Genomic DNA, 22825 nt, shown 5'->3' on the forward strand with positions numbered 1-22825 from the left:
TCACATAAATCAGAAATTTGAAGATGCTTGTGAAGATCCATCTAGGGGAACAGTGCTTCTTCATTTTTATGTGCTTTCTGTGTCAGGCACTGTTATAAGTACTTTATTGGATATTAACTTATTTAACCCCCTTCCTAACCAGTGAGTTAGGTATCAATATTATCCTCACTTTTTATTTTACTTTTTATTAGCTTCAGACAGATAAGGAAACAGACACAGAAAGATTAAATGGTTACACAGTTAGGCTGAGTCAGGATTTGTACTTAGGCAATATGGATCGAAGCTCACCTGGTTAATTCTACCTTACACTGCACCCAGCCATTAGCCACTACCCTACACTGCACTCTTCTGCTCTTGGACACTATGCTCAGGCACATGGATAGAGCTGAGTACTCAGCTATATCTGGGCTCTAGTCCATTTCCTCTCACCTTGCTATTCAAACCTTTTCCTTATGAATGGTTCCTTTCTCTCTGCACACAAGCAGGCATAATTATGTCAGTTTTCTGCTTTTAATTTTTCAAAATCGCCCCCTTGTCCAATTCACTTAAGGTATGCTAGTTTTCCCCTTCAAAATGGGCTGTCTCTTGAGCTCTGCATCATTTCCTGACATTCTACCTGTATTAGGACTCCTTGAGTTGCAAGGAAACAAACTGGTTTAAGCAAAAAAACATAACATTGCCTCATGTAATTGCATATGTCATGTAACAGGAGTCAACAATTATATGATCCTAGGAATAAATCTAATAAAAAATATAGAGAGAAAATTATTAAATTTCTGAAAGACACAAGAAGACCCAAATGTAAATAGGTAACATGTTCATGAGTGAGAAGACTCAACATTGTAAGGATTTAAATATGATCTGTAGATTCCATGTGATTCAAACTAAAATCCAAGGTTTAGTTTTTATGCTACATTGGTCTAACAGGTAACTGTTCAAAATAATATATTTGGTTATTATAGCTTATAAAATGAGATAAATGACAGTAATGTTATCACGGATGGGAGGGAAGAATTGGAAATACTCTGTTATAAGGCTCTTGTACTACTTGTGAAGAAGTATGGTGTTATTTAAAAGTGGGTTTGGATTAGTTGTAAATGTATTTCACAAGAACTAGGGCAACCACTAAAAAGTTAAGAAAGTATAACTGATGGGCTAATAAAGGAGAGAAAATATAATCATAAAATGCCCAATTAAAACCATAAAAGGCAGGAAAATAGAATACCAAAAATAGAAACAATGAAGAAGGGCAACAAATGGAAAACGGTAACAAATATGTTAGATAGTAATCTAGCTTTACCAATAATCAGTTTAAGTATGAATGGTCTAAATACACCAGTTAAGGGCGCCTGGGTGGCTCAGTCGGTTAAGCGTCTGCCTTTGGCTCAGGTCATGATCCCAGGGTCCTGGGATTGAGCCCCACAACAGGCTTCCTGCTCAACGGGGAGCCTGCTTCTCCCTCTCCCTTTGCCCCTCCCCCAACTTGCGTGCTCTCTCGCTCACTCAAAATCTTTTTTAAAAAAATTTAAAAATAGGGGCGCCTGCGTGGCTCAGTCGTTAAGCATCTGCCTTCGGCTCAGGTCATGATCCCAGGGTCCGGGATTGAGCCCCGCATCGGGCTCCCTGCTCGGTGGGAAGCCTGCTTCTCCCTCTCCCACTCCCCCTGCTTGTGTTCCCTCTCTCGCTGTGTCTCTCTCTGTCAAATAAATAAAATCTTTTAAAAAAAAAAGTTAAAAAAATTTTTTTAAAAATAAATACACCAGTTAAAAGACAGAAATTGCCAGAGACGATTAAAAAAAATAAGACCCAACTACATCTTGTCTGTATACATCTGCTTCTCCCTCTCCCACTCGCCCTGCCAGGCTAACAGTAATGGAAAGAAAAGCTGGAAAAGTGATACTAATTTCAGACAGAGCCAGCTTGAGAGCAAGGAAAATTATCAGGGAAAAAAGGGGGCATTACATGATGATAAAGGAGTCAATTCCCCAAGAAGACATGATCCTTAATGTGTGTGGCCTAACAATAAAGCATAAAAGTATATGAGGGAAAAATTTATGAAACTGCAAGGAGAAACAGATTACAGTTGGGAGTCTTCAACTTTATCAATTGAAGACTCAGTAACTGACGTTCAGCACATAGAAAATCAGTAGTGACATAACATCATTTAACATAATTTAGCATCATCAGTCAACTGGATCTATACATTCCTCTTGAATTTACATGGAACATTCACCAAGATAGACCACATTCTGGGACATAAAACACGCCTTAACAAGTTTTTAAAAGTTGAAGTCATACAATGTGTGCTCTCAGACCACAATGGGATTAAATTAGAATCCAATAATAAATATAGCCAAAAGTCCTGAAATATTTAAACAACATAGTTCTAAGTAACACACAGGTCAAGAGAAATTTTAAAAATATTTTAAAACTAAATGAGGGGTGCCTGGGTGGCTCAGTCAATTAAGCACCTGACCCTTGATCACAGGGTTGTGACTTCAAGCCCGGTGTTGGGCTCCACGCTGGGCATGGAGCCTACTTAAATATATTTTTATATATTATATATTTTTATATATTATATAAAATACATATATTTATATAGTTAAATATATATAAATTATATATAAAATATGTGTATATAAATATTTATATGTATACATATATATAAACTAAATGAATATGAAAATACAATTTATCAAAGTTTGTGAGATGCAGGAAAAGCAGTACTTAAGAACTTATAACACTGAATACATATTAGAAAAGAAGAAAGATCTAAAATCAATAAGCTTTCACCTTAGGAAACTAGAAAAAAAATCCAAAGTAAAGAAAAGAAATAATAAGAATTAGGGCAGAAATCAATGAATAGAAAAAACAGAAGTAGAGAAAATCAATAAAACCAAAACCTGCTTCTTTCAAAAGATCAATAAAATCAGTAAACCTCCAGCCAATCTAACCAAGAAAAAAAAAAAAGACACACGTTACTCTTAACAGAAATTAAAGAGGAGCCATCACTATTGACTTCATGGATATTAAAAGAATAATAAAGGAACATTATAGATAATTCTATACCCACAAATTTGATAACCTAGATGAAATGAACTGGTTACTTGAAAGACAATCTACCAGAATTCTCACAAGGGGAACTAGATAATCTGAATAGGCCTATATGTATTAAAGAAATTGAATCAATAATATTGTTCCAAAATAGAAAGCACCAGGCCCAGATGGGTTCATTGGTGAATTTTACCATATATTTGAAGAAGAAATTGACACCAATTCTCTCCAATCTCTTCTTGAAAGTAGAGGGCAGGATTATCCTAATATCAAAACCAGATAAATACACTATAAGAAAGGAAAGCTACAAACAATATCTCTCCCAAACATAGATGCAAAATACTCAACAAAATATTAGCAAATCAAATCCAACAAGGTACACAAAGAATTATACACCATAACCAAATGAGATTTACTCCAGGATGCAAAGCTAGTTCAACATTTGAAAATCAATTAATGCAATCCATTGCAACATGCTAAAGAAGAAAAATTATATGAACATATCAACAGATACAGAAAAAGCATTTGAAAAAATCCCAAACCCATTCATGATAAAAACTCTCAGTAAACCAGGAATTGAGGGGAACTTCCTCAACTTGATAAAGGACATCTACAAAAAACCTACAGCTACCATCATACTTAATTGTGAAAAGCTAGATACTTTCCCCCTAAGAGGAACAAGGCAAGGATGATGCCTTTCACCACTCCTGTTCAACATTGTACTAGAAGTCCTTGCTAATGCAGTAAGAACAAGAAAAGGAAATAGATATACAGATTGGGAAGGAAGGAATAAAACTGCCGATGACATTATTGTCTATGAAGGAAATTTAAAAGAATCAACAAACTCCTAGAACTAATAAGCAATTATGGTAAGGTTTTTAGTATGCAAGACTAATATACAAATGTCAATTGCTATCCTATATATCAACAATGAATAATTGGAATTTGACATTAAAACACAACACAATTTACATTAGCACCAAAAAATTAAATATGTACAAGATCTATATGAGGAAAAGTACAAAACTACGATGAAATCGAAGATTTAAGAGGTATTCCATGTTCTTGGATAGGAAAATTCAATATTGTTATCAGTTCTTCCCAATGTGAACCATAGATTAAATGTAATCCCAGTCAAAATCCCAGCAAGTTATTTTATGGACATTTACAAACAGATTCAAAGTTTATATGGAAAGGCAAAAGACCCAGAACAGCCAACACAATATTGAAAGAGAACAAAGCTGGGAGGTCTGACAATGTCTAATTTCAAGACGTACTGTAGTCAACATAACCAAGACAGTTGGCATTTGGTGAAAGAAGTCTAGACAAATAGGGGTGCCTGGGTGGCTCAGTCATTAAGCATCTGCCTTTGGCTCAGGTCATGATCCCAGGGTCCTAGGATCGAGCCCCGCCTGGGTAGCTCAGTCGTTAAGCATCTGCCTTCGGCTCGGGTCATGATCCCAGGGTCCTGGGATCGAGCCCTGCATCGGGCTCCCTGCTCCGCGGGAAGCCTGCTTCTCCTTCTCCCACTCCCCCTGCTTGTGTTCCCTCTCTTGCTGTGTCTCTCTCTGTCAAATAAATAAATAAATAAATAATCTTAAAAAAAAGAATAGACAAATAGATCAATGGAATGGAATAGAGAACCCAGAAAGACTAACACAATATAATCAATTGATCTTTAGTAAAGGACTAAAAGCAACTTAATGGAGAAAGCATGTTCTATTCAACAATGGTCCTGGAACAACTGGACAACCACATACAAATAAAAAAAAAAAAAAGGAACATCCAACATTAGTTAATATAATACAGCATATTAATAGAATAGAAGACCCACATTCTTATCTCAATAGTCACAGAAGAAGCATTGGACAAAACAGAAAACATAGTTATAATGAAAGCCCTCAACAATATACTAATAGGAAGGAATTTCCACAACTTGATAAAGAATATCTAAAAAAAAATCTACAGTTGACATCATACTTAATGATGAAAGAATAAATGTTTTCCCCTAATATTGGGAACAAAGCCAGGATTTCCATGCTTCGCTCTTGTATTAAAGATTATAGTGGAGGAGAGGGGCGCCTGGGTGGCTCAATCGTTAAGCGCCTGCCTTCGGCTCAGGTCAGGATCCCAGGGTCCTGGGATCGAGCCCCACGTCAGGCTCCCTGCTCAGTGGGAAGCCTGCTTCTCCCTCTCCCACTCCCCCTGCTTGTGTTCTCTCTCTCACTGTGTCTCTCTCTGTCAAATAAATAAAATCTAAAAAAAAAAGATTATAGTGGAGGAGAATCAAATGTTTCAGTTTTCTGAATTTTATGAATTCAATTTTGGTAATGCTTACCGCAGATGTGTGCTATAGACATTTATGTAATAATAATATAGCATATACTAAAAACAAAAGTGCCTAAGGTAGAGTTTATATATCATAGTATGATCATTATGAGTAATGCCACCATGTAGGAGAAACAACTCCCCTACCACAGATTTGGATTCCATCAATATCTAATTTTTTATATATATAAAAAGAGGAAATTGGACTAGATATAGCTAAACTTTGTTGGGTCCTATAATTCTGTGATTATTTCCTTGACGATTTATTTTGAAATACGACTAAAATATTAAAACACCTTTTAAAAACAATTGTATTGGAAGTGCTAGTTAGTGCAATTAGGCAAGAAAAAGAAAGGCATACAGATTAAACAGGAAGCAGTAAAACTGTCTTTATTTGCAGATGATGTGGTTGTTCATGGAGAATATCCAATTGAATCTATAAAAAAGCCACTAGAACTTATATTTGAGTTTAGCAACATTGCAGGATGTAGATCAATATACAGAAATCAATTACATTTTTTTTTAAGATTTTATTTATTTATTTGAGAGAGAGAGAATGAGAGAGAGCACATGAGAGGGGGGAGAGTCAGAGGGAGAAGCAGACTCCCCGCCAAGCAGGGAGCCCGATGTGGGACTCGATCCCAGGACTCCAGGATCATGACCTGAGCCGAAGGCAGTTGCTTAACCAACTGAGCCACCCAGGCACCCCTCAATTACATTTTTATATACAAGCAACAAACTACTAGAAATTGCTATTTTTAAAAAAGATACCATTTGCAATTAAAAATTTGAAATTCGGGACACCTGGGTGGCTCAGTCAGTTAGGCGTCTGCCTTCGGCTCAGGTCATGATCCCAGGGTCCTGGATCAAGTCCCGCATTGGGCTCCTTGCTCAGCAGGGAGCCTGCTTCTCCCTCTGCCTGCCGCTCCCCCCGCTTGTGCTCTCTCTCTGACAGATAAATAAAATTTTTAAAAAATTGAAATTCAGCGAAATATATAAAAAACCTTATACACTGAAAACTACAAAATATTCTTTTGAGAGAAAAGCCTAAACAAATGGAAAGACATACTTTCTTCAACGAGCAGAAGTCTCAGTTTTGTTAAGATGTCGATTCTTCCCCATAATGATGTGTAGATTCAATGCAATTCCAGGCAAAATCTCAGCAGGCTTTTTTGCAGAAATTGGCAAGCTGATTCTAAAATTTATATGGAAATGCAAAGGTCCTAGGATAGCCAAAACAACTCTGAAAAAGAGCAAGGTTGGAGGTCTCACACTGATTTCAAAGATTACAGTAAAGCTACAGTAGTCAAGGCAGTGTGGTATTGGCATAAAGATAAAGAAATAGATCAATGGAGCCAAATAGTCCAGAAATAAACAAACACATATTCATACAATTGATTTTTGACAAAGGCAATTCAGTGGAGAAAGGATAGCCTTTCTCAACAAATGGTGCTAACACAAATGGATATCCATATGCAAAAAAATATATATATCTTTTAATTAGCTCAATCCATATCTCACACCATACACAAAAATTAACTAAAAATGATGCATAGAACTAAATGTAAGACTGAATGCTATAAAACTTCTAGGAGAAAACATGGAAAATCTTTGTGTCCTTGGCTTAGGCAAAGATTTCTTAAATATGCCACCAAAAGCAATATCCATTAAATTACAAATTGATAAATTGTTCATCATAGAAATTAAAGCTGAAAACTGCTCTTCAAAAGTTACTGTTAAGAGAATGAAAATATAAGCCACAGCCTGGCAGAAAAAAATCTTTGCAAAGCATAAATTTGACAAAGGATTGGAACTAATTAAAGAATATCTAAAGAACTCCCAAAGCGTAACAAGAAGAAAACAATGCAATTTTTCTTACTGGGTAATAGATTGTGGTAGATTGTAAATAAATGCATGAAAATATTCTCACATCATTAATCATTAGGGAAATGGAAATTAAAACTATAATGAAATATCACTACATGCCTATTAGAATGATTAAAATTTAAAAGACCGACTATAAAAACTGTTGACAAGAATGTGAAAGAACTTAAATTCTCATAACACTGTGAGAATGTAAAATGTAACAACCACTTTGGAAAACAGTTTGACATTTTCTTAAAAAGTTAACCATACACCTGTGACGTGATCCAGCCATTCTACTCCTTGGTATTGACCTAAGAGAAAAATAAATATATGCCTATAAGGAGACTTGTACATGAGTGTTCATAGCAGCTTAGCTTGTAATAGCCAAAAACTGGAAATAAATCAAATGTCCATTAAAGGTGAATGGATAAACAAATAGTGGTATATACATACAATGAAATAGTACTCAGCAATAAAAAGGAGTAAACTATCCATGCTCACAACAACATGGTTGATTCTAAAAATAATTTGCTAAGTAAAGAAGCCAGAAAAAAAAAAAAGAGTACATACTGTATGTTTCCATTTATATAAAACTATAGAAAGTACAAATTAATCTATACTGGCAAAAAAATGTATCAGTGATTGCTTGAGGATAGGATAGGCAGGAAGGAGCAGAAGGAAGAAACAACAGGAGCACAACTAAACCTTTGAATGTGATGGATCTGCTTGCTATCTTATTTGTGGTGATTTCACAGGTTCATATGTCAACATTTATCAAATAATATATTCTAGGGGTGCCTGGCTGGCTCAGTTAGTAGAGCATGTGACTTTTGATCTTAGGGTTGTAAGTTTGAGCTCCACATTAGGTGTAGAGATTACTTAAATAAAATCTTTTAAAAATTATATATTCTAAATATGTGCATTTTATTGTATTCAATCATACCTCAATAAAGCTATTTTATTTTATTTTTTTAAAAGATTTTATTTATTTATTTGACAGAGAGATAGAGAGCACAAGTAGGCAGAGAGGCAGGTGGAGGGAGAGGGAGAAGCAGGCTCCCTGCCAAGCAGGGAGCCCCATGCGGGACTCGATCCCAGGACCCTGGGATCATGACCTGAGCCGAAGGCAGCCGCTTAACCGACTGAGCCACCCAGGCACCCCAATAAAGCTATTTTAAAACACGCTATCACCCTATAACCCCCCCAAAATACTACCATTTGGGGATGAATCCATGCCTATACAACCAACATGTATTCAGTATCTATGCAGGAAAAAGCAAGGGAAGGCAATGAGAGGTATAATATTCTTGAGAATAGGAAAGCCCACAAATCACTGACAGGAAGTAAAGGTAAGTACAATCTGAGAATCACTCCAAAACTAGGAGGAAGTCATGCAGACTCAATTTGCAGGCGAATGCAAAGGATCTGCAGTAATTTCTGGAGATGTTGAAGTGGTCTGACTGCTTATAATATCTTGATACTAACAAATCAAAACTTCCTTCCAGGACAAAGCCAAACTGAGAAGAAACTGATGGGAGTAGAATCCAAATAGAGCTGGGCAGGGACTATAAGGGCAAAAGACAGAGAAGGCCCTGATAAAGGTGGGTGGGACAGTGGAAGATGCAGATCTCAGAAGTCAGAGGCCATATTTTCATTATTTCTTTAAGGAAAAATAAAGAAAACTCTATAGCTTTGAAGCTAAAATACCTATTCTTCCCATTGTTCCTTGTAGTCAGAAAAGCTCATTGCACTCAAACATGAGCAATTGAAACCGATCTCAGCTGAATCCCATAGTCATCATAAAAAAGAAAAGAATATAATAATGTCCCCATTGACAATGAAAGCATGGAGGAAGGATTTACCCAGAAAGAAAAAAAGAAGAAAACCATTAAGAAAATGAAAAAAATTATTAAAAATCAGTATAAGAATTAGAAAATTTCAGAAATGTGATAACAGCAAAAAATTAAGATTTTTTAGAAGTCAGTTTACAGAACTCAGGAAAGAGAATAAACTAAAAGTTATTTCTGAAATGAAAACTAAATGAGAAGGAACCCAAGAGAAAATGACAATGCCTAATATTTTCAGATCAATGAAGGACTTTTTTAAAAGAGATAAAAATGGATTTGAAAGAAAGTGATAGAAAAAGAAGATAGTCAAAGAAGATCTAACATATGTATGATAGGATTTCCTGAAGAGGAAAACCAAAGCAATGGAACAGAATATGTACTAAAACTATACTTTAATAATATTTTTCTCGGGACGCCTGGGTGGCTCAGTCAGTTAAGCGTCTGCCTTCGGCTCAGGTCATGATCTCAGGGTCCTGAGATCAAGTCCCTCATCAGGCTCCCTCTGCCTTCTGCTCCCCTTGCTTGTACTCTCTCTCTGACAAATAAATAAAATCTTATTTTATTTAATATAAAAAGGCTTCAAACTACAGGTTGAAGAGACACACATGTACCTGGAAGAACAAACCCGGATTGACCAACACAGAAGAAATGGGAACACACATCTGCAGTGCGAGTGCTGGGCCCTTATCCAAAGATGGTTTCTGTATACTAGCCCTATGTTGTTTACTCCTTCAGACAGACTAGGACCTACTAGCCCAAAAGCCCACTGGCAACAATTTTACACATTGAAAAGCTTTATTTGTTTTTAACTTTTTTTAAAGAGATTTTATTTATTTGTCTGAGAGAGAGAGAGATCATGAGCGGGGGGCAGGGATAGAGGGAGAAGCAGACTCCCCACTGAGCAGGGAGACTGATGCAGGACTCGACAGGACTCCGGGATCATAACCTGAGCAAAGGCAGACGCTTAACCGACTGAGCCACCCAGACACCCCACACTGAATTCTTTTAAAGATTGTTCAAATAAGCAGATTTTTAGCCATTTACAACCTGCCTGCTTTGTGTAATGTTAACCTTAAAAATAAAACTGCCAGTTATTTTACCAGCAAAATTGAGTTTATGCAGGAATAACAGAATTGTGATTCAGGACAAGCAAACTACAGCAAGCCCATAGGCAACTACAGTAAACAAAGGGGAGGAATGCTGTTTTGTAGAAGAAAGGGGCAGTTCTGGGAGGGTTGTGGAGTAAAACTGGGAGTAAAAAAAAAAAAAAAGCTCAGTGGAGTAAATTGGGAGTTTGAAGTAAAGTGGAATTTCATTGGCTGAGTTGTGGACAATCTTTTATTGGCTGGGCTCTTCCCCAGAGAGGAGAAAAACCTTTTTCCCTCCTTCTGGGGTAATAAAGTAGTATTGACTTGCAAGGTATGTCTCTTCCTGCTGAATCTGCAATCTACTAGGAGCATGAGAGCTCCCCCTGCTGGTTACCTGACTCCATTCTAAATGAGGCTTCATTTCATTAATTTTCATAATGCCTGTGAAACTGAAGCTGACATAAAAAAGCCATAAATAAGAAAAACCCCGGGGGGCACCTGGGTGGCTCAGTCGTTAAGCGTCTGCCTTCGGCTCAGGTCATGATCCCAGGGTGCTGGGATCGAGCCCCGCATCAGGCTCCCTGCTCATCCGGAAGCCTGCTTCTCCCTCTCCCACTCCCCCTGCTTGTATTCCCTCTCTCGCTGTGTCTCTCTCTGTCAAATAAATAAAATCTTTAAAAAAAAAAAAAAAAAAGAAAAACCCCGGGGCTATAAAGACCCTGAGCCACTGTTGAGCATCACGTAGACATGTAAACCCTCTCTTTGGGCTCCCTCCCATCAGGAGTTCTCTTGCTCTCCTCCCCTTCTGGGTGGTGGCCCCCGTGCAGGTGCCCTTGGAAGGTCTCCAGCTGGGAGAAACACCAACCCCCAGGAACCCCTTGCAAACCTGTCAAAGCGCCACACAAATAAAACTCATTGTGTGCTACTGCCACCCTGTGGTCATATCTTTTACATTAATCAACCTTGAAATCTTTCAAACTCACTATAGGCCAGCACCCCTGATTATTAAGTGAACCAGGTCCTACAGAAACCCTACTGTGTTCCCTGGGATTTGATTGGAGACATTACCAATTGGGTTACAGAGTCTCGCACCTGATTCTCAGGCTCTTGTCCTCTTCATCATAAGACCCTACTCAATGGTTACATTGCCTATTACTATATATTTTGGCACATGGTTATTACCACAACAGAAATAGATGGGGAAGTAAGGCACAAAACTGGCTCAATCTGGGTCCTTGTTCCTTGTCACATCCCTTTCCTGATTCTCACTATTACTGTTCAACGTCCACAGGCCAGTCACATTGATTTATGAACTGTGTGCTCTTACTACTGTCTAGTCAGTCTAAGTGTTTTGGGGCGCCTGGGTGGCTCAGTAGGTTAAGTGTCTGCCCTTAGCTCAGGTCATGATCTCAGGGTCCTGGGACTGAGCCCTGCATCGGGCCCCCTGCTCCACAGAGAGCCTGCTTCTCCGCCTCCCTCTATCCCTCCCCCGGCTTGTGCTCTCTCTCTCTGTCAGAAAAATAAATAAAATCTTAAAAAAAAAAATCTTAGTGTTTCACTCCTTCCTAGGTCTGTAACAGTAACAAAATGTTGGGCAAAGATATGTCTAACAAGTTCAAAGTAAAAGAGAGTATGGATGGTGAAACAAATCAGAATTAAATGCAAATAGCTTGTGACCTGATTGTGAGGATAATTTTATGTTTTAAGGGTATGCTGTTATTGCAGACATAACCTCTATAAATCTTAAAACTCGGTATAACTTAGCCTCAAACCATATAACACAAGAACTGGTAGAAAAATCTGTGTGTGCATATATGGCAAAATAGAAAGCCATAAAACTGTTAAGGGACTTGTTGGAGAATGTGACCCCCTCTCCCATAATGATATTCCATGTAAAGGATGTAGGATGTAGAGGATGTGCAAATTATAACTGAATTACTGCATATCTGTAGAACTTTACATCCCAAAAACAGAGAATCAGTATTTTATCAGGTTGGCAAGCTAAATACAAGTTTCAGCTTCCCTCTGCTCTCCCAAATCATACAAATATTATTATATATATTCCATAATTAGAGTGGGTAAAAGTATTGGATTAAAATCATGAGAAATTTCTCTAAGACAGAAATGAAATGAGTTAGGATTAAAGATAAAGTCTCACCGCAGGAAAAATTATTGCAGTAAGTGGGAATAGTTTCAGGGTATCTTACAGAGTATATATACAGGCCTGCCTCATTTTACTGTGTTTCACTTCATGTGCTTCACAGATACTGCATTTTTTTACAAATTGAAGGTCTGTGGCAACCCTGCATTGAGGAGGTCTATTGGCACCATTTTCCCAACAGCATTTGCTGACTTCATGTCTGTGTCACATTTTGGTAACTCTCATAATATTTAAAACTTTTTCATTATTATTATATTTGTTATGGTGATATGTGATCAGTGATTATGACTTGCTGAAAGCTCAGATAGTGAGTGGTTAGCATTTTTTAGCAATGAAGTATTTTTAATTATGCATTTTTAAAGACATAATACTATTGCACACTTAAGAGATTACAGTATAGTCTTTTAAAAAAGATTTATTTATTTATTTATTTATTTATTTATTTATTTATTTGACAGAGAGAGAGAGTGAGAGAGAGCACAAGCAGGGGGAGTGGCAGGCAGAGGGAGAGGGAGAAGCAGGACCCTGGGATCATGACCTGAGCCAAAGACAGACACTTAACCAACTTAGCCACCCAGGAGCCCAAGAGATTACAGAATAGTCTTAAATATAACTTTCATATGAACTGGGAAACAAAAAATTATTTGGCTCAATTTATTGTGAGATTCACTTCATTACAGTGGTCTGGAACTGAACCCGCAATATCTCTGAAGTGTGCCTATATAGGGTAAAATCAGCATAATACCAGGTATACCAGTAAAATCAGAGTAGTTGCAACTACTACTACTAAAAAATTCTAGAGAGCCAATCCCTACCTTGTGCCAAGAAGCAAGTAGTAAAAAATTCAATAAAGATGAACATAGAAATTAATGAAATGAAAAATTACAACAGAGTTACTCAATAATACAAAAAGATTATTGTTTGGAAAATGCAAGCATTAGTCAACCATGATCGAGAAAAAAAAGGGGGGAGCACCTGGGTGGCTCAGTCGGTTAAGCATTCCACTCTTGATCTCAGTTCAGGTCTTGATCTCAGGGTAGTGAGTTTAAGCCCCATGTTGGGCTCCATGTTGGGCGTGGAGCCTATAAAAAAAAAAAAAAAGGAAAAAGAAAAAAGAGAGAGAAAAAAACATTAGGAATGAAAGACAAGATACAGCTGCAGGAATAGAAGAGATGAAAAATTGAGAAATATTAGGTTAAATATTGTGCAAATACATTTAACACTACAACACAAGTTTTTAAAGGAATTATTAATTACCAAAACTGAATCATGAAGAAGTATGAAGATATTTGTGTGGTACCAGATATTTGAATGGAAGAGATGCACCAACCAAAACACTAAGCCTTTTAAAAATCAGTTTTATGCTTTTTTTTTCCTAAAACACATTTTATTAAATTCTTCCAAGTAAATATGCTAGAAAATTTTGTAAAGAAATACCTTAAAATAATAATTCATAATAAAAATGGTTGAAAAGAAAATTAGTGAGCTAATCTAAAGTAATAGCTCTTAGGAAATTACCCAAAATGCATCAAAGAAAGTCAAGGGGATGGAAATTGTGAAAGAGATAAAGAGTTAGGGAGAGAGAGTGAGACCATCTGACATATCTAATCAGATTTTCTGAGGGAGTGACTAGAAAGAACAGGATATTGCAGGTTTGGTTCCCTGGGAAGCTGCCTCTTAGACCAACTTTAGCATTCAGGATGTTTATTAAGGCGTGCCATTGGAGTCAATTTCCATAAAAGGGAGAGTGAGAGGAAGCAGGAATAGAGAGAGGAAGAAGATGAGCTGTGATTCAGGGCCAACAACAACTACAGATGACGGCACAGGAGCTCTGTTAGCCTTCAGAATTGTTCTGATTTGGGCTGAGACATGTAGGCTTTTATAATCCTATGTTGATCAGTCATTGGATGTGGGCTGCCCTGGAAGGGACATGACCTTGGGGCAATCTCTGAAGGTGCTGACAGCTGAAGGCTACCTGCCCACAGCACTCCTAGCAACTATTACAACAGATTCTTCACCAAAGGGGAGGGAAGAAGGCCTGAACAGCACATCATACCACATGGGAGAAAGACACTAATTAAGAAAACAATGACTGAGGGTTATCTAGAATTGAAGAAAAATATAAATATGGTGATTTAGGAAGCACAAGAAATTTCAAGCAATTTAAAGAAAAAGAATTATACACTTAAACACATTTTGAAAATGAAGATTATAGAGAAAAAAGAGAAAAAATCTTAAATGCAGCCATAAAGAAAACCCAGTTACCTGAAGAGAAATCACAAGCTGACTGCTAATTGACTTCTCATAAGCAAAAATGGAAACCAAAGGATGGGGAAATCATATCTTCAAAATGTTGAGAGAAAATAACTGTACACGCACTAAGCTATCATTCAAGAAATGGGCCAAAATACAAAATTTCCAGATAAGCATAGCAAAGTTTACCACCAACAGACTCCTCACTAAAGGAAATTCTAAAGCAATAGTTTTTAAACTTGTTTGCAAGGACACTGCAATCAACAGGGCAGCTGTGAAACACTACGCCTATGTACCACCCCAGCAATTCTGATTCAATTAGTCTAGCCTATGGCTGTAAGAAGGTACCCCTTCTCCTCCCACCACCAAGGTGGTGTCAGAGGAGGTCAAATGGGGAGGTAAGGACTTTCATCTCCACCCAACATAACAAGCTCCTCTTCTCTGGGTTCAGTGAAGGCCACCTGGGACTTACCCCCTCCTTGCTGGAATAGTGTCTAAAGGGCCTAGTTGGAAGTTCCTACCTCCAACCAGTAGTAATAAGACCCCTTTTCCTCCCATTCAGGGTGGTTTCAGCAGAGACCTAGTAGGAAACCTGCACTTAAACCCCCACCTGTCAGTAACAAGACTGTGTTTTTCAACTAGTGTAGGGTCAAAGGAGACCTGCTAAAAAAGAAATCGTAAATATTCAGAGTTTCATAAAAAAAAAAATACCCCGTCTCATAATAGGAATCAACACTGAGATGAAATAGATATTGGAATTAACTGCCAAAGATTTAAAACAGCCATCATAAAATGCTTCAAGAAGCAATTACAAACACACTTGAAACAAATTTAAAAAAAAATAGAAAGTCTCAGCAAAGAAGTAGAAGATATTAATAAGAACCACATGGAAAATTGAGAACTGAAAAAATACCACAACCAAAATGAATAACTCATGAGATGGGCTCAACATCAGAATGTAGATAACAGAGGAAAGAATCAGTGAACTTGAAGACAGAATAGACCTTACCCAATCTGAACAACAGAGGGAAAATAGACTTAAAAAATTTAACAGAGCCTCAAGGACCTATGGGATTATAACAAAAGATCTAACATTCCTGTCATCATAATCCTGGAGAAAAAGGGGAAAGAGGAAGGGGCTGTAAAAGTACTTAAAGAAATAATGGCTAAAAATGATAAAAATTTAGCAAAAGGCAAAAATCTATAGATTAAAGAATCAGAGCAAAGCCAAAACAGGATAAAGCTAAAGAAATCCGCATCAAGACACATCACAGTCGGCAGTGCCTGGATGGCTCAGTCAGTTAAGTGTCCAACTCTTGGTTTCAGCTCAGGTCATGATCTCAGGGTCGTGAGGTCAAGCCCTGCATTGGGTTCTGGACTGGGCATGGAACCTGCTTGAGATTCTCTCTCTCCCTCTGCCCCTCACCCTCTCTCTCTCTAAAAAAAAAAAAAAAAAAAAAGACACATCATGGTCAAACTTCTGAAAACTAAAGACAAAGGTAACAATTGCAAAAGCAGAAAAAAAAAAAAAGAGATGACACCTTACCAATTGGGAAACAATTTGAATGATAAAAGATTTCTCATCAGAAACTATGGATGCCATTTTTAAAAAGTGGCACAACATTTTTTAGGTGCTGAAAGAAAAGAACTGTCAAACTAGAACTCTATATCTGCAAAAATTTCCTTCAGGAAAGAAGAAGAAATCAAAACATTTTCAGATGAAGGAAAACTTAGAGAATTCATCACCGGTACAACTACCTTAAAAGAATGGCTAAAGAACTTTTTTACATGTAAATGAAATGATAAAAGAAGGAATCTTGGATTATCTGGAAGGAGGAAGGAACAATGGAAAGAACAAAAGTATGGGTGTATACAAGAAGCTTTACTGCTCCTTTTGAGTTTTCCAAATTTTTCTTGAATAACATTGTCTTATGTGGTTATCAAAATATGGAGAGAACAGGGGCGCCTGGGTGGCTCAGTAGTTAAGTGTCTGCCTTTGGCTCAGGTCATGATCCCAGGGTCCTGGGTTCGAGCCCCGCATCGGGCTCCCTGCTCTGCGGAAAGTCTGCTTCTTCCTCTCCCGCTCTGCCTGCTTGTGTTCCCTCTCTTGCTGTGTCTCTCTCTGTCAAATAAATAAAATCTTTAAAAGAAAAAAAATATGGAGAGAACATATTTAAGACCCTTATATTATAAATGAGGGAATATAAAAGGACTTAAAAGTAGGTAAGTTTTCTGTACTTCACTTGAACTGGTAAAATTTTAACACCGGTAAACTGTGATATTTCTGTATGATATACATAGAATAAGGAACAAATAACCCTTAGGAAGGCAAAAGACAAAAGAAAATAAAGAAACTGGGGCCCTTGGGTGGCTCAGTTGGTTAAGTGTCTGCCTTCGGCTCAGGTCATGATCCCAGGGTCCTGGGATCGAGCCCCATGTTGGGCTCTCTGCTCAGTGGAGATCCTGCTTCTTCCTCTCCCTCTGCCCCTCCCCCCACTCATGCTCTCTCTCTCTCTCTCTCTCTCTCTTGCTCACTCTCGCTCTATCTCGAATAAATAAATAAAATCTTAAAAAAACAAAACAAAACAAAACAAAAAAACTAAGTGGCGATTTAAGCCCTAACATATGGATAATTACATTAAATGTAAATGGTCCAAATACAGCAATTAAAAGATGAAGATTGGCAGCTTGGATTTTTTTAATGACCCAATTATATGCTGTCTACAAGAAATTCTCTTCAAATATAACAGTATAGGTAGGTTGAAAATAAAACGGTGGGAAAAGATAGGCAAACATTAACCAGAATAAATCAGGGGTGGTTATATTAATATCAGATAAAAGTAGATCTCAGAGCAAGAAATTTATCTGGAACAGAGAATGACATTACATAATGATCAAAGAGTCAATTCACCAACAAGACATAGCAATTCCAAATTTGTATGAACCAATCAACAGAACTACAAGACATGTGAAGCAAAAACTAATAGAACTGAAAGGAGAAATAGTTAAATTCACAAGTAACCGTTGATAAAACAACTGCCCATAAAGTCAGCAAGAATATAAAAGAACTCAACAACATCATCAAGCAACAGGTTCTAATGATCATTTATAGAACACTCCACCCAACGACAGCAGAATATACATTCTTTTCAAGCACCAACAAATCATTTACTGAGTTTGCTCATGCTCTGAGGGTAACAAAACCTCAACAAATATAAAAGAATTGAAATCGTACAGATTATTTCTGACCAAAATGAACTCAAACTAGAAAACAATTACAGAAAGATAACAGTAAAGTCTCCAAACACTTGGAAACTAAACAATACAGTTATAAATAATCCATGGGTCAAAGAGCAAGTTTCAAGGAAGTTAAAAAATACATCAAACTGAACGAAAGTGAAATATTCTGGTAACACACTTTATAATTAGGTAATTAAAAGGGGTAGCTTTTATTAAAAGTTAAAAAAATAAAAAAATCACAATTTATTTCTGAATTTGAATGTTTCCGTAAGAATATTTTGTTAATTCCGATTACTACCGCTGCTCTTTAATGGTTTCTTGGAGTGGTCAATCAGCAGAGGTTAGCAATTTTGTTGAAAGAAAGCAAGAAAAAAAATTTATGAAATAATTATAGAATTTATAAATTATTTATCTCTATTGGATTCTTCTGTTCAAACATCACTAGCCTATCAAGAGAACAGTCAAACATAAACAAGAGTAGTAAGATTCCATCAGCTCTGATATTTTGCCAACTTTCAGCTGTATAAAAAACCGCTCTACACATACTTTTTATTTTAATTATAGACGTATATTTGTGAAAATAAGAGGCGAACATATTTAACAAATTGTAACTTGATTTGTATCTTTTAAATATTTAGATACACGGTATGTCTATCTCCCCTTTCTTCTCTTACCCTGGGCCCAGCGGATGTCAGGGGCGGGCCTGTCCTGACCTCCTTAACTCTCAGACCCGCAGCTCCTTTTCCGGAGAAGGAGGATAACACTTCTGAGCTCACGGAATTGGGATGAACGAGACAACTGAGAAAATGTGGCTAATATAAGTTCCCTCACTCTCCTGCGGAGGAATCCGTGTCCAAGGAATGTTTTGGAGTTTTGTTTTGTTTTATTCTTTTTTTCTCTCATTAAGAATTTATTTTTTACTTTTATTTTGGGGGGGATGCAGGGGAGACGAACGTGTTTGAGGCTCATGGTTAAGGAAGAGAAGACACCGAAGAGAGAAGTGTGATGGGGCGGGGTGGGATCGGCTCTGAGGAACTGGCTTTGGTAGTGGTAATGAAGAAGAGGAATCCCCATCCACCCCCGCAGGAAACGCTCCAGTGATTGGAGGTGTGTGTGGCTGCGTGTGTGTCTGTGTGTGAGGAGGGGGCTAGCTCCAACTCCCGCAGACATCACCACGCATGACGAAGCTACTTCCCCTCACGCGGTCCAAGGCGCACACGCGCGATCCACAGCCACGCCCGCACACACTCGACACACACAGGGCGTCCGAGGGTCCAGTTGCCATGGCGAACAGGAGCGCGTGAGCCCAGCCGCCCCTCCCGCCCCCAGCCGAGCCCGGTCAACTCCAGCTCTGATTGGTCGCTGCCTCCTCATTATGCAAATCATTTGCGTAGACTCGGCGGCCGGCTGCCTGACGTCACCAAGCACGGGGGCTGGGGCTCGGGGCTCGGCTCCGGGAGAGCTCGGGCGGGAGCACGGATAGCGCCGCGCGGGGACCTCAACCCAGACCCCAGCGTCCCGCCGCCTCGGCCCGGTCCTGCCCCGCCCCCGGCCCCGCCCCTTTCCAGCCCGCCCCACCCCCTCTACGCCCCTCCACCCGGACCCCGCCCCCTGTGCAGCCCCCCCGCCCCCGCAGCCCGGACCCCGCCCCCTCCCCCCTGGCCCTCGCCATCGGTCCAGGGAGGGGACGGCGGGACAGGCGGGACTGGTGGGACCGGCGGGAGGGCGGACCGGGCGGGGATATGGCCGCGGCGCCCGGAGGGTCTGCGCCGCCCGCCGGCCCCGGCCCGCGCCTGGGTTTCAGCACCGCGGACAGCGGCGTCGGCATGAGCGGGCTAAACCCCGGTCCTGCCGTGCCCATGAAGGACCACGACGCCATCAAGCTCTTCGTGGGGCAGATCCCGCGGGGCTTGGACGAGCAGGACCTCAAGCCGCTGTTCGAGGAATTCGGCCGCATCTACGAGCTGACGGTGCTGAAGGACCGGCTCACCGGCCTCCACAAAGGTGCGCGGGGTCAGCCCAGCCCAGCCCAGCCCAGCCCTGCCCCAATCCGATTAGAGTGGGCCCGGCCCAAACCCCAGCCTCAACCGCAGCCCCAACCTTAGCTCTGCCTAGAGTCAGTCCAACACCAGTCCAATACCAGTCCCACTTCAGCCCAGTCTCCTCCCCAGATCACAAAACCCCCAACCCAGAATTTTCTCTCTGACATCCTCCCACTGATCATCACTCTGATCCCCTGACATGTTCTCCACTCTAACCTCTAACTCCCTACCCTTCACCTCTCACATCCCAACAGTCCCGACCTTTCAGTTGGACCTCCCTCCATCGCTCTCATCAGACACCCCAAATCCTGGAATTAGGAAACTTATTTGACCTTTTGGTCTCTAATACCCTCAATCTCCCAAACCCTGGACCCAATCATTTCTGACCTCCTCCCCCAATCTGGTGCCACCCCCCACTCAGGCCTAACCACCCGCACACACATCTTGGACTTGTACCCCTCATTCTGGCCTCCAAGCTCAGTCAACCCCCACAGAGCCTTCCTTTAATGCAGACTGCTAACCACCCCTCCCCAACCCAAAGTCCTCCCTTCTTCAGAATCCAGGCCTGGCTAACTCACCAAATCCAATTCTCCTCGAGGAGGCCCTCGGCTCCAAATTCCACCCTTACGTGTGACAATAACCCAATCTCTCCAACCCCCTGACAGAATGCCAACACTCTGCCTCTTCTGACTTGAGTCCAGAACCCTGACCTCAGCTGGGAAAATCTGTCACCTTGTGCCCCCTCATTTCAGGTTTCCTGTCAGCTGAACCCACATTTCTTTTATCCTTTAATCTCCCCACTCTGGTGCCTCATCTTTACCCCTCCCCAATCCTCTTTATGGCCTCCTGCTTTCCCTCCTTCACAGGCTGGTCCCGGAGCAGAGCCTGTGAACCAGAGCCTCAGGGTGGGTCAGGTTGAAGAGGCAGAAGAGATTTTCTCCCTGCCCTTGCTAGAGAGACAGGCACCACAATCCTGTCCAGCCACACCCCTTTCTTCCTGTAGAGAGAGGGAGGAGGCTTGTTTACATGCAGAAAAGTCTGTCCAGGCTGGGCTAGAGTAAGAAAGCCAGAGTCACATGTCATACATGGGCTGGGGAAGGAAATTATTTGAGGAGAGACACCTCTACCTCTCCCCACCTTCACCATGCTTCAGTTTCAGGATTTGAGGGGGAAGGGTCACCAACTATTCTCCATGATTTTCCTAGGAGAAAAGTGGTGGGCCCTGGGTAATAGCTAAAGGTACTTTCCTAAGGGCTGAGAGTTGGAATCAGGCTACCACCTCTTTTCAACTGGGAGGCCTTGGAAAGTTCCTAGGCACACTTACACAGGGGTTTCACAAAAATGCCCACAGAAGATCTGGGACCAGCGAGGTAGCAATGTGTCTTTGATACTTTGGGGTAGGGTTACTTTAAAAGGGGCATGGAAGAATAAGACTATACCATCCAGATTCCTTCTAATGCAGTCCAACTGCCTGGCTGTCCATCCATCCATAGCAACTCGCTTTCTTATTTTCTAGACATTTATTTCAGTATGTAAGCACAAGATAATCTTTCTGGGCCATCTGTACAATAAGAGAAGTGTATAAGATACCTTTAATTCTCACTCTTCTCATTCAAATACCACCAGAGTCTCTGAATTGTTCCCTCATCCTTTTTCTCCCTCTCCATTTAGCTCTAATTCTTCCTGTTTTTTATTTTCATGTGTCTCTCCCTCAATCCATGCTTCTCTGTCTTTCCATCCCTCCTTCTTCCACCACCTACCCCAGGTAGTCCACATGGGGCTCCTTTGGGCAGCAGTTGGGCCCCTGAACCTTTCGGACAGGGCCCTGGCCCTGCCCAGTTCTGACGTCAGCTGATATGGCTGAGTGGCAGAAGATGGAGCAGAGATGTAAGCAAAATCAGGTGTTTGGTGATTTATCCCCAAACCAAACCGAAGTTCTCCAAGGCAGGGTTGCCTTGCAAGATAATTGGGGAGGGTCTCCAAGTCAACATCTTCCCCACTTTCTCCACAGCAACAGCGATATCCAAAAGCCAGAGTGACTCATTTTCCTTTTGATGACTGGGAACTGAGGGAGGCAGCCACGGTGCTTTGAAAACAACGTCAGCCTAGGAGTTAGGAGATTCCAAACCCTATTCTGCCACTGACACACTCTCTGGGTTCAGTTTCCCTATTGATACAATAGGAGTTTGTCTCAGGTGTTCTCTAAGGTCCCTTTAATTTAATGAATAACAGATAGCCACCCACCCTAAGGGGGCAGCCACATAGAAGACATCAGAAAAAATGTTCCATTTGCCTTCCTAGTCTGCTGAGGTCTAAGTAGAAAACTTCATGAAGCTCTCACATCCACTTTCTCTTCCTTCAGTCTTTCTCCTTCCTACACTCAGAAGGCTCTTTTTGAAAACATAGATCTTATCATGTCAGATCCCAGCTTAAAATCCTTTAGTGGCTCTTCATTGCTCTTAGGTAAAAGTTCAAAATCCAGACTGAGGCATACAAAGTTATAGATGACCTGATCCCTGCACACCTCACCGTCCACTCTGCCTCCTTTCACCAATCTCCAATCATACTAGTTTTCCATCCATTTCCCCAAGACATCAAATTCTTGCCTCAGTCTTCATATGTGCTATTCCCTCAGCCTGAAATAATCACCACTCTTCTTGTCACCTGGTTAAGCCCTATTTGCTATCGAGGATTCAATGTGTTCTTTGAAGCATTCCTCAACCTTTGGACTCAAATTACATTCCCCTCATGATTCTTTACATAATCCCCATGGGAGTAGGGAACGTGTCTGTCTTGTTACCACTTCATCCCCAAGCCCGTTATAATGCCCCACTGTAATAAGTAAGTATTCAACAAATATTTTCTGAATGAGTGAGTGCTCAATGACTGTTGGAAAAGAGGAGAACCCTGCCTCAGTGCGTCCTAGCAGGCTACAGTTTCTGAGGC

The 22825-nt window shown here is 40.1% G+C and overlaps 1 protein-coding gene and 1 long non-coding RNA gene across 3 annotated transcripts in view; one reads left to right on the top strand and one right to left on the bottom strand.

Annotated features, from left to right (window-relative positions):
• Positions 1 to 6097: 6097 nt before the first annotated feature.
• On the bottom strand, positions 6098 to 13615 carry LOC144382749 (uncharacterized). Its single transcript, XR_013450140.1, has 3 exons — positions 13320 to 13615; positions 6452 to 7559; positions 6098 to 6330 (listed from the first exon to the last, which is right to left on the bottom strand). It is a non-coding gene; the product is annotated as an uncharacterized LOC144382749 (long non-coding RNA).
• Positions 13616 to 19555: 5940 nt separating this feature from the next.
• The window catches only part of CELF6 (CUGBP Elav-like family member 6), a 28272-nt gene continuing 25002 nt past the window's right edge, over positions 19556 to 22825 (top strand). For both annotated transcript variants that reach the window (XM_036095193.2, XM_036095194.2), the window contains exon 1: positions 19556 to 19841. In XM_036095193.2, the coding sequence (XP_035951086.1) occupies positions 19580 to 19841 (262 nt within the window). In that variant the 5' untranslated portion in view covers positions 19556 to 19579. The remainder of the gene's footprint in view (positions 19842 to 22825) is intronic.

Source organism: Halichoerus grypus, chromosome 8, assembly GCF_964656455.1.
Source record: "Halichoerus grypus chromosome 8, mHalGry1.hap1.1, whole genome shotgun sequence".
NCBI lineage: Eukaryota > Metazoa > Chordata > Mammalia > Carnivora > Phocidae > Halichoerus > Halichoerus grypus.